This window comes from Thalassophryne amazonica, chromosome 6 (assembly GCF_902500255.1).
Source record: "Thalassophryne amazonica chromosome 6, fThaAma1.1, whole genome shotgun sequence".
NCBI classification, from domain to species: Eukaryota; Metazoa; Chordata; class Actinopteri; order Batrachoidiformes; family Batrachoididae; genus Thalassophryne; species Thalassophryne amazonica.
The window spans coordinates 99,092,048-99,111,947 of NC_047108.1; the positions used below are offsets into that span (position 1 = coordinate 99,092,048).

The 19,900-nt window shown below is 40.5% G+C and overlaps 1 protein-coding gene across 1 annotated transcript; it reads left to right on the forward strand.

Annotated features, from left to right (window-relative positions):
• The first annotated feature begins 2,666 nt into the window (after nt 1-2,666).
• Nucleotides 2,667-19,294, forward strand: LOC117511501 (oviduct-specific glycoprotein-like). The gene is made up of 10 exons (XM_034171519.1): nt 2,667-2,743; nt 2,816-2,872; nt 5,566-5,731; nt 5,835-5,959; nt 6,051-6,174; nt 6,270-6,452; nt 8,313-8,429; nt 8,802-8,934; nt 16,867-18,383; nt 19,208-19,294. The coding sequence occupies exons 1-10, from the start codon at nt 2,682-2,684 to the stop codon at nt 19,292-19,294; spliced, it is 2,571 nt and encodes an 856-aa protein (XP_034027410.1). The 5' UTR covers nt 2,667-2,681.
• The last annotated feature ends 606 nt before the right edge of the window (nt 19,295-19,900 follow it).

Genomic DNA, 19,900 nt, shown 5'->3' on the forward strand with positions numbered 1-19,900 from the left:
ATGGTTTGCAGGCCAAAGTTAAAGCAATAGCCCCCAGTGCAATGTTTGTGCATTGCTATGCACACAGACTGAATCTGGTTCTGTCTCAGGGGGCTAAATGCTTATCTGAGTGCAGAATATTTTTTGCATCACTCTCTGGGTTTGCCACATTTTTCTCAAAATCCACAGAGGATGTCTTTTCTTGAGTCTGCAGGCTGCTCAAGGTTGCCCAGAAATGCTCCTACTCGATGGAATTTCACATCACGGATAGTGAGCACTGTGGCAAACAATTATGATGCCCTCCTGCAAACTTTTGTATATACACTGTTTTCCTCTTACTTCTTTTGCACTTCTTGTTATTTATGACAAATTATTGTAGTTTGCCATTTTTGCCTTTAAAGAGTGTTAACTTCTTCACCTGTTGCTTCCTGTTACTTATGATACACAATAGTGTTTGTTATTTCTTCTTATGTGTACAGTAATGGGTATAGAATTTACCTCTATCGTTAGTTCATTTATTTATGATACATGATTGCGCTTTACCATTTTTGCCACTTTAATGTATAGGGGTTTTTGTACATTTTTTGTCACTTCATGGTATTCTGTAATATACAGATTGTTTAACTTCTTTTGTTATTTATATGGTGCCACTTTAATGGAGGTTTAAGTCTTGTTCATTATGGTGAATGGTACTCTATGATACTGCAAAGTGCACTCTGTTGGTAAAACTGAATGATGTGCAATATTTTGACCATCGGGTGGTGCTGTAGAGCAATTGTGCTTTCTTAAATACCTGTACTGTACATAGTTGTAATGTGAAGTCACTGAGTCTTTTGTTTTTTTTATGTTCAAAAACTTTATTGAAGTAATTATTGTTTATCTTTGTGTTATTGCAGTAGTCATTAAAACCGGAAATTTGTTCTTGAAAATAGCTGTTGTGAGTTAATTTGTGGGATTGTGGGTGTTCTGGATGAAGTTAGTGTTTTCATGGGTGGTGGGGCGGAGGTGGTGGCCACGTTATTGTGCGCGGGGAGGGCACGCAGGGGGTTTCGCCCAGGGAGTACATCACTCTAGGACCGCCACTGTGCATGTGTCACGTACAATAATGTCCACCCGCCCCACCTCCACCCCCCGGAGCGCAAAGGAACTGTTGAAATGTTGCTCTGGGGATTGGTAAGGTTGTCGGGCTGGTTCCTGCACATTCTTGCTATGTGTGACGGGGGCTTTACTGTTCTTGTCCAAGCCGGTTAGGTGAGGTTATAGCAACCCTCCATCCTTTCCTCTGCCCTCCACTTCGCATTTGCATACTCCAGGTTGCCTTTCCGTCACTTGATTTGTCCTATTTTTATTTTCAAAGCAAACTGAAGTGTCATTCAGGTTGCTTGGAACCCTTTTTTTTTTTTTTTTTAGTGAGCTCAGTTAAAAACTCATGGTTCTTGATGTCTGCTCTTTCCGCCGACTTGCAAAGCAAAAATATTATTTACCTCCTATCAGCTGCTCGATATTCTTTTCTCCCTTAATACTTGGTTGTATAAGATGAAAAACCTAAAACGCCGTCTTACAAAGCTATTTCAACTTTTGTTTTCGTAATATTTGAAATGTTATCAAGGACTGATGAAGCTGTAGGTTCCTTCTGTTCAGGTGTTTCTTGCTTAAAGCTGTAAGTCTTTTTTAAAATGTGTGCATACTTTGGGTACCTCTCCATTTCAAGTGAGATTTCCCTCTCTTCCATACTATCTTCTGAAGATTTGTTTGGATACTTTTCTAATATTAAAAATTTCTGGATTTGTTCTTGCCTTTTTCTTTTGTTTCTTTTGTGTTATTGTTTGTTTCTTTCTTTTTCTTGTTACTTGTTCTTCCTACCTACTCATTGCTTCTGTGAATTATATACATGGTGTACTTTTTGGGAAGTATCTTTCTGAGTAATTATGTTTAAATTTCTCTAACTTTTTTAATTACCTACCTCATTATTGTAATGTTTCTTTCATTTTCCATTACCATGTACATTCAACCCTTCAATTTTGTTTTTAAGGTTGAGTTGAATTTCATCCTTGTGCTCTCTCTAGGTTTGAATATGTTCACTTGTTGCTGTTTTTCTCTTTTAATCTGCCGTTCTCTCTCTCATTGTCTCTTAACTTTCTATGTATTTTGATGGTTGCACTGATCATCTCATGGTCACTACTGATATAAACATTAGTATCACTATTTATGTGATTTGTGCCATTCATGCTTTGCCACATCTCTTTGTGTTTTTTTGAAATATGTATCTGTATTCTCAAGGACATTTAAAGGTTCAGATTCAATCAGTGTGTTAGGTTGTTACAATGTTCTACTCAATAGCTATCCATTATTAATTCCTTGGCCAATTTGCTGTGTCTCCTTTTGGCATTAAAGTGCTCTATCACTGTTGCAGACTTGTATTCTGACACGTTTGGCAATTTTATAAGACAAAGTTAAAAATTTAAATAACTAAATGAAAAAATATTATGAAACAGTTATCCTAATATAATTGTTGTATTAAAAACCTGATGAACATCATGGTTTTCTTCAATGTTTCAGCACCTCCCTTCAGACTGGTGTGTTACTATACTAACTGGTCTCGAAACAGAGAAGAAGATGGAAAGTTCACAATTTCAGATATTGATCCAAACTTGTGCACCCACCTCATCTATGCCTTTTCTGGCATCAGTGATGCCAATGAGATGACACCAAGTGAGCCAACTGGCAAATGGCGCTACATGTCTTTTAATCGACTGAAAAAAAGGTATGCAACAGTATCATTTTTTTAGAACTTGTCTTTTGAGTTAAAGGCTGATAAACATGTATATTCCCACAGGAATCCACATCTTAAAACACTTTTGGCAGTTGGTGGCTTTGAAAGTATGGCACAAAAGTAAGTCACGCACAATTACAGAACATTTAGGTTAATTTAGATGCACCTGCACCCACCCACACACACATCTAGGTATGCAGCTAGCGAGTGCACATGAAAAACTGTTCATTGCATTTAACCCATCGTATTTATAACTCCATATAAAAAGGAACTGGGCATGAGTACAGTGCATCCAGAAAGTATTCACAGCCCTTCACTTTTTTTCACATTTTATGTTACAGCCCAATGCCAAAATGGCTGAATTTTTTTTTCTTCAAATTCTACACACAATGCCCCATAATGACAATGTGAAAAGTTTTTTTTTAGATTTTTGTAAATCCATTGCAAATCCAATTTAAAACTAGTAATAATAATTTATTAAAAAAAAAAAAAAAAGAAATCACATGTACAAATACATGCATGTGTTACAACAGCGTGGCTTCATAGTAAAAGAGTGCGAGTACTAGACTGGCCTGCCTGCAGTCCAGACCTGTCGCCCACTGAAAATGTGTGGCGCATTATGAAGCTCAAAATACAACAAATGAGACCCCGGACTGTTGAACAACTGAAGTCGTATATCAAGCAAGAATGGGAAAGAATTCCACCTACAAAGCTTCAACAATTAGTGTCCTCAGTTCCCAAACGCTTATTGAGTGTTCTTAGAAGGAAAGGGGATGTAACACAGTGGTAAACATACCACTGTCCCAACTTTTTTGAAACATCTTGCAGACATCCATTTCAAAATGAGCAAATATTTGCACAAAAACAATAAAGTTTATCAGTTTGAACATTAAATATCTTGTCTTTGTGGTGTATTCAATTGAATATAGGTTGAAGAGGATTTGCAAATCAGTGTATTCTCTTTTATTTACATTTTATACAACGTCCCAACTTCACTGGAATTGGGGTTGTATTCAAAGCCTTTGCCATGAAGCTCAAAATCAAGCTCAGGTGCATTATGTTTTCACTGATCATCCTTGAGATGTGTCTACAGCTTAATTGGCATCCACCTGGGGTAAATTCAGTTGATTGGACATTATTTGGAAAGGCACATACCTGTCTACATATAAGGTCCCACAGTTGTCAGTGCATGTCAGAGCAGAAACTAAGCATGAAGTCAAATGAATTGCCTGTAGACCTCTGGGGAAGGGTACAGAATCATTTCTGCTGCTTTGAAGGTCCCAATGAGCACAGTGGCCTCCATCATCCATAAAAGGAAGATGTTCGGATCCACCAGGACTCTTCCTCGAGCTGGTCGTCCGTCTAAACTGAGCGATCGGGGGAGAAGGGCCTTAGTCAGGGAGGTGACCAAGAACCTGATGATCGCTCTGTCAGACCTCCAGCATTCCTCCGTGGAAAGAGGAAAACCTTCCAGAAGGACAACCATCTCTGCTGCAATCCACCAATCAGGCCTGTATGGTAGAGTGGCCAGACGGAAGTACCTCCTTAGTAAAAGGCACATGACAGCCCGCCTGGAGTTTGCAAAAAGGCACCTGAAGGACTCTCAGACCATGAAAAACAAAATTCTCTCGTCTGATGAGACAAAGATTGAACTCTTTTGCGTGAATTCCAGGCATCATGTTTGGAGAAAACCAGACACCATCCCTACAGTATAGGGAAATGATGGGGAGTTGATGGTCTAGTGGTTAAGTGTTGGGCTTGAGACCAGAGGATCCTTAGTTCAAATCCCAGCCTGACCAGAAAATCATTAAGGGCCCTTGAGCAAGGTCCTTAATCCCCTAATTGCTCCCGGTGTGTAGTGAGTGCCTTGTATGGCAGCACCATAACATCGGGGTGAATGTGAGGCATTATTGTAAAGCACTTTGAGTGTCTGATGCAGAATGGAAAGCGCTATATGCAGGACATTTACCATTTTACAGTGAAACCTGGTGAAGCACAGATGAGTGCAGCAATGTACAGAGACGTCCTGGATGACAACCTGCTCCAGAGCGCTCTTGACCTCAGACTGGGGCGACGGTTCATCTTTAAGCAGGACAGTGACCCTAAATACACAGCCAAGATATCAAAGGAGTTGCTTCAGGACATGCTCCCCATCCAAGCTGATGGAACTTGAGAAGTGCTGCAAAGAAGAATGGGCAAAACTGCCCAAAAATAGGTGCATTAAGCTTGTGGCATCATATTCAAGAAGAGTTGAGGCTGTAATTACTGCCAAAGGTGTATCAACAAAGTATTGAGCAAAGGCTGTGAATACTTATGCACACGTGATTTCTTAAAGAAAAAAACTCAAACAAGTTTTTTTTCATGTTGTAATTATGGGGTGATGTTCGTAGAATTTTGAGGGAAAAAAAAAATAATTTCCTGAATTTTAGAATAAGGCTGTAACCTTGCCTTGCAAATGGCAGTTTATGACGTATGGCATTAAAGTTCACAGTTGAACTCATAAGTCCTCTTTTTGACACACCCACATGGTCTGTTGGAGGAAGACAAACCTGTTAGTCAATATGTTGCTCCTGTTCCGCTCCCTTTGGAATTGGGGTGTAATGACCAACAGCTCGTTACCATTTAAAACCACAGGCAAATGGGTTGATTCACAGAGACCTGAAAATGTTTTTAAGATGCATCACTTTATTGTCTGAGGTTTTTTTACCTGCAAACCTCAATGCCCGTTTTTCAGCCCTGGTTAACTACAGTATCTCATCAAAATGCAGTTTGTAACATCTTTAGGAGACTAATTTATGCAACTGTTTTGACAGGTTTCGAACAATGGTGTCAACAAAAGCAAACAGACAAAAGTTCATCAAATCTTCTGTCACTCTGCTGAGATCTTCTGGATTTGATGGACTGAACCTCGACTGGAGGTTTCCAAGAGGAGATGGAACAGATCAGCACGATAAGCACAGATTCACACTATTGTGCCAGGTTAGGCTTGTATATATGTTCCATCTGTGTATCACATGTGTTCATATGAGCAGTACGAGACTGTATCAATCAGCTGACACTGGTCCATTCTTCCACTACACAGGAACTCAAAGAGGCCTTTGAAGCTGATGCAACAGAAACTCATCGTCCCGTATTAATGGTTACTGCTACTGTGGCTGCTGAGAAAAGCCTAATCGATACTGGTTACATGGTTCCAGAGATTTCCAAGTAATATTTAGTCCTCACATTGTCTCAGTGATTATAGAGCAAATTCTAATTAAGACAAGAGCGTGTGATGATGTTTTTTTTTTCCCCTCAGGTACCTGGATTTCATTAACGTCAAGACATTTGACTATCATGGACCATGGGAAAATGTCACTGGACATCACAGCCCGTTACACAAAGGACCTAAAGACACTGGAGCCCACATTTATTCGAACACTGCAAGTGGAGAAATTTACTGAATTGTAACTCACTCAGCAGATTTCTATTTAGAATGTATTTCACTCTCATATATATTTTGGTTTCTACATTTAAGGACTATGCCATGAAGTACTGGCAGGAGCAGGGATCATGTACAGAACAGCTAAATATGGGGATAGCTGCATATGGACGAGCTTTCAGCCTCTCTTGTGAATCCACTAACGTCGGAACCAAAACCAGTGGTCCTGCAGAAGAAGGCTGTTACACCAATGAGCCGGGCTTCTGGAGCTATTATGAGGTAACTGTGAAAGCTGTGTACTCCATTTCAATAGTATAATATTTAAATGATTTTATGTAGAGCCCAACTGATATGGATTTTTGGCGGCCACTACGATACGATATTAGCGAGTAAACCGTTTATGATATGCATTAACAATGGCAATTACTCCTGATCAACCCTTATGACAAAGAAATATATCTGAGGCTTGAAGTTTTAAACATTATCTTTATTATAAACTAGCTATAAACATAAAAATTAAAAATAACACACAAATTTCTGCCTAAAAAATTTGCATTACATTTTGGATTAGATTTTTTGATGCATTCTTTGGTTTACTTGTTGACTCTGTGTTGTGCTGTTATGACTCTGCCCACACCCTGCTCAGCATGCCGCTCTCACTGGACCGACATCTCTATTATTTTGGACTTGTGGGATAGCTCGTGCCCACAGATTGAGCTTGCCAGACTTCTTTCACCACCCTGCTCAGCGCGCCGCTCTCGTTGGAACCACAATACACAGAATGTGTCTTGTCCCACATAGATCTTTCAGTGCAGCTTCTTGTTCTGACTTTAACACGAAGTTAACACCCATGTCTTTCATCGCCAACTGTAAATTGCAATCAAAACATTCCAATCGTATCTTTCTGAACTCTTCCGCAGCAAACTCCATCGTGTCAATGTTTACAATGTGCTTGAGCAATAACAGGTGAAGCTGCTTTTCAACTTTAAGTTTCTTAAATATTTATTACGGCCACTCTTAAAATTTCAGTTATCTTTATAATTTTATTACTGGTAAATTTTAGAATTAATTTAGAGGAGATATACTCATTATCTCACAGGAACTACTTTTTGCACAAGCACGTCGGCCGTGGGCGCGTAGTAACACAGAATACACAGAAACTGGCTAGAAATTCAGCTGAAATGAGAGCGTCCACTTTTAGCTTGCCATAAGCTAAGCTAGTGGCGCTCGTGAGAGTGTGCTCTGCCCATTCACTCCCCTTGGGACGGGAACTCACGATCTCTGGCATGGAAGTCAGACTCTCTAACCAGAAGGCTAAAACCCAGGGCTCTGGCCTTGTGACCAGAGAATTATTTTAAGCTGTTGAGCGTGAGGTTTACTAACTACATATGCACAGCGACACCTGCTGGCCTCCGTTACATAAACTCAATTAAAATGAGTGAATGGAATGCACTAGAAATACATCACCAACACTTAAATGCCCCAAAACTTTAAATGCACTTAAAGGAACTGCGTTGTTATGACAACAATTAATTTTTGAGTTAGTTTAATTAATGGAAATGAGTGACTATAACTTTTTTCAAAGTTTGAGTTACATTAACTTAATTATTGTATTAAAATGGAGTGTTCGGTTTAACAGTGTAACTATAAATATAACCAACAACCAATGCGTCATGCTGCCTACACTCAAACTGGAAATCGCATCAGTCAGCATTTGCATAAAATAGACTTCTTGTCTATTTTGGGGCCACCTAGCTGGCAACATAGTGACTTTTCTCTTGTTATTGTAAAACAGCCATTCAAATTAAAAATGACTGGCAGTTGCTTCACTTTGTTTCTGTCTCTTCCAGCCATATTTAATAGCATTGAAAGAATGTCATTGGAGCGGCCTCTGGTGGACAAAATATGTAATGACAAGAGTTCCACGAGTCAGTGTGTTTCTGCATTAATTGCCTGTTGTGTTTTTAAAAGTACTGATATCAGTGGAATAACACTGACAGCAATATGCTGGTGAAAGGCTGATATCAGCTGATATTATCAGCCAACCGATATATCGGTCAGGTTCTAATTTTCCGTGTATGCCATGACAAGTGTCCTTTTATATTAATACTGTTGTGACATCAACCTCTTATCATCCAGATTTGCCTTTATCTTGAGGGAGTTTCAGTCCAGTGGATTGAGGATCAGAAAGTTCCATATGCCACCACAGAAATGCAGTGGATTGGATTTGACAACAAAGAGAGCATCAGTGCTAAGGTACTCATTTGTTTTAAGGGAACAAGCACAAGTGTCACAACTAATTTCTTTCACTGATAACACCATCTTAACTTGTACCATGCACTTTTATATCTTTATGCTAGTGCAGCATGCACAGTGTAAATGTGGAAGTATAATTCATGCACACATAGATGGGGAGGTGGACTGCAATGCATAATATGTAATTATATTTGTAAGCTGTCTGTACTGGTTAATGAATTCATTGTGAGATTCTTATGCATTGCTGCTTTACAGTTCAGTTAACAGTTCAGTTTATCCAGTGATTAGCATGCTTACACCATTAGTACAGAGAGGTTTTACAAAATAAATAATGAGTAATGTACAAATTTTACTTCTTTGTTGTGTTACCAGGTCAATTACCTAAAAAGAAACCGCATTGGTGGAGTCTTTGTTTGGGCACTAGACCTGGATGACTTCAAGGGAGAGTTCTGTGAGCAAGGCAGATACCCACTAATCAAGCACCTGCACGATCTCCTGATTCCAGGTAAACTAAAAGAGTGCAGAGACTGCCCAGTCTATCCTAGGGTATGGTAACAGTGGGGAAATGTTTAGAAACAATTTGTTGGCCATTGTATGAAATGCAACCTTCTGAAATGTGCGCCCTTAGTTTTATCATGCAGGGTGAAAATTTGTCCATTAAATAACATTTGCATTGAATTTTCAGGATAAAAGCACATCAAAGTACTGCAGCTACAAAAACAGATAAGAAAACATTAATTATATACACAGTGTAAACTTAAAAATCTATATAAGTTAAGTAAGTCCTTTTGGCTGCTCCCTTGCTTTGGGGTTGCCACAGTAGATCCGAGGTTGATCTGCATGTTATTGGTCAAGTTCTAAGCTGGATGCCCTTCCTGACACACCTCCATATGACCTGTAGAAAGTATCAATCAACTCAACTTCAATCAACTTTTTTTTTATATAGCGCCAAATCACAACAAACAGTTGCCCCAAGGCGCTTTATATTGTAAGGCAAGGCCATACAATAATTATGAAAAACCCCAACGGTCAAAACGACCCCCTGTGAGCAAGCACTTGGCAACAGTGGGAAGGAAAAACTCCCTCTTAACAGGAAGAAACCTCCAGCAGAACCAGGCTCAGGGAGGGGCAGTCTTCTGCTGAGACTGGTTGGGGCTGAGGGAAAGAACCAGGAAAAAGACATGCTGTGGAGGGGGGCAGAGATCGATCACTAATGATTAAATGCGAAGTGATGCATACAGAGCAAAAAGAGAAAGAAACAGTGCATCATGGGAACCCCCCCACAGTCTACGTCTAAAGCAGCATAACCAAGGGATAGTCCAGGGTCACCCGATCCAGCCCTAACTATAAGCCTTAGCGAAAAGGAAAGTTTTAAGCCTAATCTTAAAAGTAGAGAGGGTATCTGTCTCCCTGATCTGAATTGGGAGCTGGTTCCACAGGAGAGGAGCCTGAAAGCTGAAGGCTCTGCCTCCCATTCTACTCTTACAAACCCTAGGAACTACAAGTAAGCCTGCAGTCTGAGAGCGAAGCGCTCTATTAGGGTGATATGGTACTACGAGGTCCCTAAGATAAGATGGGACCTGATTATTCAAAACCTTATAAGTAAGAAGAAGAATTTTAAATTCTATTCTAGAATTAACAGGAAGCCAATGAAGAGAGGCCAACACGGGTGAGATATGCTCTCTCCTGCTAGTCCCCGTCAGTACTCTAGCTGCAGCATTTTGAATTAACTGAAGGCTTTTTAGGGAACTTTTAGGACAACCTGATAATAAAGAATTACAATAGTCCAGCCTAGAGGAAATAAATGCATGAATTAGTTTTTCAGCATCACTCTGAGACAAGACCTTTCTGATTTTAGAGATATTGCGTAAATGCAAAAAGGCAGTCCTACATATTTGTTTAATATGCGCTTTGAATGACATATCCTGATCAAAAATGACTCCAAGATTTCTCACAGTATTACTAGAGGTCAGGGAAATGCCATCCAGAGTAAAGATCTGGTTAGACACCATGCTTCTAAGATTTGTGGGGCCAAGTACAATAACTTCAGTTTTATCTGAGTTTAAAAGCAGGAAATTAGAGGTCATCCATGTCTTTATGTCTGTAAGACAATCCTGCAGTTTAGCTAATTGGTGTGTGTCCTCTGGCTTCATGGATAGATAAAGCTGGGTATCATCTGCGTAACAATGAAAATTTAAGCAATACCGTCTAATAATACTGCCTAAGGGAAGCATGTATAAAGTGAATAAAATTGGTCCTAGCACAGAACCTTGTGGAACTCCATAATTAACTTTAGTCTGTGAAGAAGATTCCCCATTTACATGAACAAACTGTAATCTATTAGACAAATATGATTCAAACCACCGCAGCGCAGTGCCTTTAATACCTATGACATGCTCTAATCTCTGTAATAAAATTTTATGGTCAACAGTATCAAAAGCAGCACTGAGGTCCAACAGAACAAGCACAGAGATAAGTCCACTGTCCGAAGCCATAAGGAGATCATTTGTAACCTTCACTAATGCTGTTTCTGTACTATGATGAATTCTAAAACCTGACTGAACCTCTTCAAATAGACCATTCCTCTGCAGGTGATCAGTTAGCTGTTTTACAACTACCCTCTCAAGAATCTTTGAGAGAAAAGGAAGGTTGGAGATTGGCCTATAATTAGCTAAAATAGCTGGGTCAAGTGATGGCTTTTTAAGTAATGGTTTAATTACTGCCACCTTAAAAGCCTGTGGTACATAGCCAACTAACAAAGATAAGTTGATCATATTTAAGATTGAAGCATTAAATAATGGTAGGACTTCCTTGAGCAGCCTGGCAGGAATGGGGTCTAATAAACATGTTGATGGTTTGGATGAAGTAACTAATGAAAATAACTCAGACAGAACAATCGGAGAGAAAGAGTCTAACCAAATACCGGCATCACTGAAAGCAGCCAAAGATAACGATACATCTTTGGGATGGTTATGAGTAATTTTTTTTTCTCTAATAGTCAAAATTTTGTTAGCAAAGAAAGTCATGAAGTCATTACTAGTTAAAGTTAATGGAATACTCAGCTCAATAGAGCTCTGACTCTTTGTCAGCCTGGCTACAGTGCTGAAAAGAAACCTGAGGTTATTCTTATTTTCTTCAATTAGTGATGAGTAGAAAGATGTCCTAGCTTTACGGAGGGCTTTTTTATAGAGCAACAAACTCTTTTTCCAGGCTAAGTGAAGATCTTCTAAATTAGTGAGACGCCATTTCCTCTCCAACTTACGGGTTATCTGCTTTAAGCTACGAGTTTGTGAGTTATACCACGGAGTCAGACACTTCTGATTTAAAGCTCTCTTTTTCAGAGGAGCTACAGCATCCAAAGTTGTCTTCAATGAGGATGTAAAACTATTGACGAGATACTCTAACTCCCTTACAGAGTTTAGGTAGCTACTCTGCTCTGTGTTGGTATATGACAATAGAGAACATAAAGAAGGAATCATATCCTTAAACCTAGTTACAGCGCTTTCTGAAAGACTTCTAGTGTAATGAAACTTATTCCCCACTGCAGGGTAGTCCATCAGGGTAAATGTAAATGTTATTAAAAAATGATCAGACAGAAGGGAGTTTTCAGGGAATACTGTTAAGTCTTCTATTTCCATACCATAAGTCAAAACAAGATCTAAGATATGATTAAAGTGGTGGGTGGACTCATTTACTTTTTGAGCAAAGCCAATAGAGTCTAATAATAGATTAAATGCAGTGTTGAGGCTGTCATTCTCAGCATCTGTGTGGATGTTAAAATCGCCCACTATAAGTATCTTATCTGAGCTAAGCACTAAGTCAGACAGAAGGTCTGAAAATTCACAGAGAAACTCACAGTAACGACCAGGTGGACGATAGATAATAACAAATAAAACTGGTTTTTGGGACTTCCAATTTGGATGGAAAAGACTAAGAGACAAGCTTTCAAATGAATTAAAGCTCTGTCTAGGTTTTTGATTAATTAATAAGCTGGAATGGAAGATTGCTGCTAATCCTCCGCCCCGGCCCGTACTACGAGCATTCTGACAGTTAGTGTGACTCGGGGGTGTTGACTCATTTAAACTAACATATTCATCCTGCTGTAACCAGGTTTCTGTTAGGCAGAATAAATCAATACGTTGATCAATTATTATATCATTTACCAACAGGGACTTAGAAGAGAGAGACCTAATGTTTAATAGACCACATTTAACTGTTTTAGTCTGTGGTGCAGTTGAAGGTGCTATATTATTTTTTCTTTTTGAATTTTTTTGCTTAAATAGATTTTTGCTGGTTATTGGTGGTCTGGAAGCAGGCACCGTCTCTACGGGGATGGGGTAATGAGGGGATGGCAGGGGGAGAGAAGCTGCAGAGAGGTGTATAAGACCACAGCTCTGCCTCCTGGTCCATAGGGGTGGGTTTTGAACTGGGAACCTTCTACACTGGAAGCAAGTGTGGAAGACAACTCTAGATGTTGGACTGTGTTGACTTGGCCTTAAGATGGATGTTGCACTATTATACTCTTTTTGTAACTGCTTCTAACTTTGTAGCTGTTGGCCTAAACAGTGCCTAAACTCCTCTGAGTCTGTTCTGCTCAAAGTTTCTTCCTCAAATATGACTGAAGAAGTTTTTCCTTACCACTGTCACCTGTGTGTTTGCTCAGAGAGGTTGGTAAGGTTAGACCTTACATGTGAAGCTCCTTGAGACAGCACTGTTGTGATTTGTTACTATATAAATAAACTGAATTCCATTTATTTATGTAGTACCAAATGGTGGCCAAATGGTACCAAATGGTACCATTTCTGCGTATGCAAGTATAAATTATTAAGGTTAAAAGATTCAACAAAACTTGACAATTCCACCAGCAGATTGAGAATGTAAGATTGGAGTGCAATTTTCACTTTCAATTTATTTTCATTTATATGGCACCAAATCACAACAAGGTTGCTTCAAGGCACTTAACACAAGTAAGGTCCTCACAATCTTTTTCCGCCTCTGCAAAATTCATACAAACTCCTTTCTGCTGGGTTGTGTGTTCTTGTTCTGTTATTTGAGTGTCAGGACATATCCAGTGTTAATGGTTTATTTATCAAGCCAGCATTCACCCACCATCCAGCAGGTGGCAGGCATGTCTATGAGATTGTAAATGTTATGTGTCGATGCGGGTTGAGGAACGGACCTGCGTCAGACAGGACCCAGCGCTAAAAACAACCAGAAAGCGGTTCCAAACAGAAACTATTTATTATTCACCTGTGCTTAAAAGTGTAAAAACATAAAAACAACGTCCCTCTGGTGGAGTGATTCGTGGCTCGCTCTCCAGCGCCCGCAAGGATTAAAGCCGGCGCTCCTGGACTTCCTACCACCGCCAAACACCCCCCAGGTGGACACGACAAACTGATTCTCTGTGAAGCAAAGAGAAGGTGAGGTAAGTCAACAGATACAACTATATCTTCCAATAAACACACGCTATCAGCAACACACTCAGGTCAGTGTCCTTTTTTTACTTTATGCAAATGAGCAGCTTCTCACAACAAGTGGAGGATCACTTATCCTTCACGCCACAGCAGTGAGAAGCAAACTGCACAATTCTCTTCACAATTCCAGTATACTGTGTAACAAAACACCAAGTTACTATCAACAATTACTTAAACACTTAATTACCTTTAGTGTGTGCTGACAGCATGTGTCCTCACCCCTCCCTGCTTCACGGGCTCGATGTGTCAAAACCCAGGCGCGGTCCTCAGCGTCTCACAAACGAACGTCACAAGGTCGAATTCCCGGCAGTTCTGCTCAAGTCACACATGACTTAAATGCAGAACGCCATCCAATTATCTGCTTCAGCTGCAAGTCGTCCAGGTTGCACGTGAGCACCAATCACAGGTGCTTTCCATGATGTTGATGAGGGTGAAGACTCTTCAGCCAGCACCTTCTTCACAGACAAATCAGCCCTCATGCCACCTGGAGAGCAAAGAAAAGAAAAGAAAAGAACACCAAAACATCCAGCCACGCCCCCCCAACACACAACAGTAAAAGTAAAACAAGTTACTTTTTCGAATGATCTCTTGCATCAAAGTTCACCAAATCTTAAAAGGTTTCTCCTCATTATCATCTTCTTCTTCTTTGGAGATGTACACAATGATCGTATTCATTGTTTTTGAGTTATAGCATTTTCAGGCTGGAGGGGATAAACACATTCATTCCATCTATCAGTGCATTTTAGAGGGTAGATGCCTCAATAATTGCACAGATCCGATGATAAAATAATTCCAAATCAGAGTCAGGGAGGTGACCAAGAACCCGATGGTCACTCTGTCAGACCTGCAACTTTCCTCTGTGGAGCGAAAACCTTACAGAAGGACAACCATGTGCAGCTTTCTGTGTGGAGTTTGTGTGTTCTCCCCGTGTTTTGTGTGGGTTCCCTCAGGATGCTCCAACCACATCCAAAGACATGTAGGTTAGGTGGATTGGAAACTTTCAATTGTCCGTAGGTGTGCGTGCGGATGTGACTGCTTGTGTTTGTTTGTCTATATGTGGCCCTGTGACATACTGGCCTCCTGCCGTGCGCTCTATGACTCCTGGGATAGGCTCCAGCTCCTCGTGGTCCCTTAATTGGACTAAGCGGTTGAAGATGAGTGTTGAATAAGGCTGTAAGTTAAAATGTCAAAAAAGTGAAGCGCTGTGAATACTTTCTGGATGCACCGTACAAATTACTGCTAAAACACCACTGTATCTTTGCATGATAGGAACTTTTGCACCTTAGGTGACAATACAATATATTTATGGTTATTAAAGCAAAAATTAGTCATGTCCAAAATTTTTGGTCCTCCCTAAAACAGTGCATCATGAAAATTGATATTTTCTAAATTCTAAAAAAGGGAATCCTATTTGCAACATACCTATGCTTTGGAAAACTCTAATCATGCTATCATCTTTTAACTCAGGAAATTAAAGGGACACAGAATGAGGACAAAGTCTTTCACGTGAACTTTTATGCCCCAGATAAATCAAAAAGAAACTTTGTCTGAACTATGAAATATCTCATAGATGTGTCTGCCCCCTGCTGGATGGTTTCTGGAAGTTCAGTTTCTGACAGATGAGGAGCAAGTGTGGTTATTAGTGAGAAACCATTTACACACACAAATGTATGAAAACAAAGAAGTAAGCCATTACTTTCTTATTATTCCACAGCACTTACATGGTCAAACTCAAATAACAGTCACATACTGCTTCACTGCGGTGCTAAAGGGATTTTGTAAAAATCTAGCTGCAAAAGAAAAGAAAGGGACATTGATTATTCAGACAAATAAACCTTTATTTGCAGGTTGTTCAACAGTGATTATGTTCTAAAATGCTAAAAAAAAAATAATAATAATATGGTTCTACATCCACACAGTCCTGTGGAAAGGACTTCTGGATGAATTAATCCATTAAAGACAAAGAACAGGGGCACAAAATGGGGGCTATGATAAAATGAGTGCTTCCATGCAGATGTTGATAAAATCAGGCAATTAAACCTTTAATTTATGCTTGTTTACCAGCAGTTATGTTTTAAAACTCCAGGTCTATGGAGCGAATTTTATATGAATGAAGACAAAGAAGACACTCCCTCCTTCTCTCTCTCTCTCTCTCTCAACATACTGTATGTATGGTTTTGAAATTACTTGAAGCTAGAAAGGAACTTTGACTTCTTTCAATAGGGCTGCGCAGTCTCATTTGAACCCTGCTTGCTACTGCGGGATTTGACCACTTATGGGTACAGCCGCTCCCGTTGTGCAATATATACACAGCATAACTTCACATGAAAAAATGGTGTACGGTTTTGTTTTCGGCTGCAATCACCAAAGCAATCGCGAAAGCTGTTTTTTTTTTTTCGGTTCCCAGTGGAGAAGGGAAGATGAGGCAAATGGGAAACATTGTGTCTGTTAAGTGTTAGCCTACACGCCGAACCAGAGTAGCTCCGTTCTCTCGCCTGCAAAACCACCTTGATATGTTTGCGCTCCGGCTCAAAAACAAACGGCATCACGTCCACTTTCCCGCTTCATTGTCAATTTTTCTTTGCATTTTCACTCTCTTTGAGTGTAATTTGCCCAAAAACTGGTTTTGACCCCAGAAATAGATCAATTATGTCATATGCATCATATTTTACCCCTATAGCACCCGCTCTCAATTGAGAGTGCACTGCCCAATGTCTTTTCATTTCCTAAAAGCTGGGTCTGCTATTCATGTACATTATGCGACTATAGACTAGATCTTCATCAATACAATATTCTTTTGTGACTTTTTTTTTTTTTTTTTACCAAAAAGCACATGTGAAAGGATCAGACAATCAGTGCGAGTAAAACAAGATTCATTAGATCCATTAGACATACATACACATATTCAAATGCAGAACATCGACTACCCAAACATTTAACTCCATTTTTATATTATTTTTCAGGTTATCCTGGTTTAACGCCCCCTTGTCCAACAGAAGAGACTTCTACAATCAGAAACCAGAACACTGAACATGAGGCAACTACACCTACTTCAAGAAACACACCTGCTAACGCAACCAGAACCACTTCTCCTTCCACAAACACGGAGACCAGCACAACGTCAAGTGGACATGCTGCCACAAGTACGAGCACTGCTGCAACTACATCCACTACCACAGCACCACCGACTACAGCCACACTCAAAATGAGGACAACACCTACTGCCACAGCTACAACTGCACCCACAACCACCTCCACATCAAGAATCACAACATTTAAATATAATCCCACCACAACTACACCAATCATCACAACTACAACCATACACACTACCGCAAAAAACACAAATGCAGCCCCACAGACTAACAGAATGACAGCCACACCCAGCACTACAACTGCAACCACAACAACCACAGCCATCCTCATACAAAAAACTAAAGCTTTTGCAACAACCACAACCACTACTACAGCAATACCGCTTTCAATGACAAATGTGAATGCTGAAACACAACATGACAGATACAGTGACAGTAAATCTGGCAATGACTCCAATTCCAACTCAGGCAAGAATGATGCAACAGTTTCAAACAGACCCACCACCACAGCTACAACAATCACCACACCCGCTACCACAATCACTGCTACAGTGACACCAACGTTACTGACGAATATGAACTCTGACAAAAACAATGACAATGACAGTGTCGAGGACAACAGATGTGAAGATGACACCAAAGATGACTCTGACACACAGTCTGAAGAAGACTGTGATGATGCTTGTGATGATTCTGACAATGATTCCGCAGATTCAAATACAACCACCACTGCAACCACACATAGTGCCACACCAACAACCACACTCACTACTACACCTACACCCACAACCACAATCACAAATATGAACTCTGAGGAAAGCAGTGAAGGTCCGTGTGATGACACTGAAGATGACTCCGACACAAAGTCTGAAGAAGACTGTGACGATGCTTGCAATGATTCTGACGATGATTCCACAGATTCAAACACAACCATCACCACAATGACACATAGTGCCACGCCAACAACCACACTCACTACTACACCTACACCCACAACCACAATCACAAATATGAACTCTGAGGAAAGCAGTGACGGTCCGTGTGATGACACTGAAGATGACTCCGACACAAAGTCTGAAGAAGACTGTGACGATGCTTGTAATGATTCTGACGATGATTCCACAGATTCAAACACAACCATCACCGCAACCACACATAGTGCCACGCCAACAACCACACTCACTACAACACCTACACCCACAACCACAATCACAAATATGAACTCTGAGGAAAGCAGTGATGGTCCTTGTGATGACACTGAAGATGACTCCGACACACAGTCTGAAGAAGACTGTGATGATGCTTGCGATGATTCTGATGATGATTCCACCATTTCAAACACACCAACCACTGCAACCACAGTTACTGCTACGCCAACAACTAATGTACCTATTGGAACTTCACAAACAACCACAACAACAACTGAAAAGATACAGACTACAACAACTACAATCTCACATACGCCAACAGCCCACCAAATTACAACTACTGCAACAACAACTACAAGCATATCTACTTCGATTTCCATAACCAAAACCACACCTGGAACTATCACACCAGACAGTGACTTCAGAAGCAGCTCCAGCAGTGAGTCCAAAGAGCATGATATAACAGCTGCGTCCAGACCCACCCCCACAATCACACCAACAATCCACACAAATAGCAACACTATGACAACTACACACACAGCGAAAATAACTGAAAAGACACCAACAACAACAACAGCTTTCACCACATCCGCCTATGTTCCCACACATAAAAGTACACTCGGAACTAGCACCACAGAAAACAATTCCACAAGCAGCTCTAGCAGTGAGTCCAAAGACCATGACACAACAGCTGCATCCCGACTCACCCCCATATCCACACCAACAATCCTCACAACTGACATTGCTATAACAACTGCGCACATAGCCACAACAACTAAAAAGTCACCTGCTCCTGAAACAGCAATTGCACTGTCGCCCACAACCATCCTAAAAACCACTGGTCCATCAACAGCAATTACAACAACATCCACTTCTGTTGCCATGCCAAAAATGACACTCGCAATGACATCCACAGACAAAGATTCCAATGAGGATGAGACCACAGGTGCCACCAGACCAACCACTCCACCTGAAATCATCACAAAAAATATAGCTATGACAATTGAACATAGGAGCACAGCTGAAAAGACACCTGCTCCAACAAATACAATCCCACGTAGCCATACAACCACCCAAAATACAAATACTCCAATGACGACAACAACAACAACAGCTATCAACACATCCACTGCTGCTCCCACACCTAAAAGTACACTTGGAACTCCCACCACAGAAAGCAATTCCACAAGCAGCTCCAGCAGCGAGTCCAAAGAGCACACCACAACTGCTGCAACCACACTCACCACCACAACCACACCAACAATCCTCACAAGAGACATCGCTATGACAACTGCACACACAGCCACAACAACTGAAACGACACCTGCTCCAACAACTATAATCCCACGTAGCAATGCAGCGCACCAAAAGACAACTACTCCAGTGATGACAACAACAGCTATCACCATATCTACTTCTGTACTCACAACCAAAACTATACTCAGAACTACCACCACAGACAGCAATTCTACAACCAGCAAGAGCAGTGAGTCCAAAGAGCATGATACAACAGCTTCATCCAGACTCAGCCCCACAACCACAGCAACAATCCTCACAAATAACATCAGTATGACAACTACATACACAGCGACAACAACTGAGACACCTGCTCCTAAAACAACAATCACACTGTCACCCACAACCAACGAAAAAAACACTGGACCATCAACAGAACTTACAATAACATCCACTTCTGTTGCCACGCCAAAAACCACACTCGGTACTACAACCACAGACAAAGATTCCAATGAGGA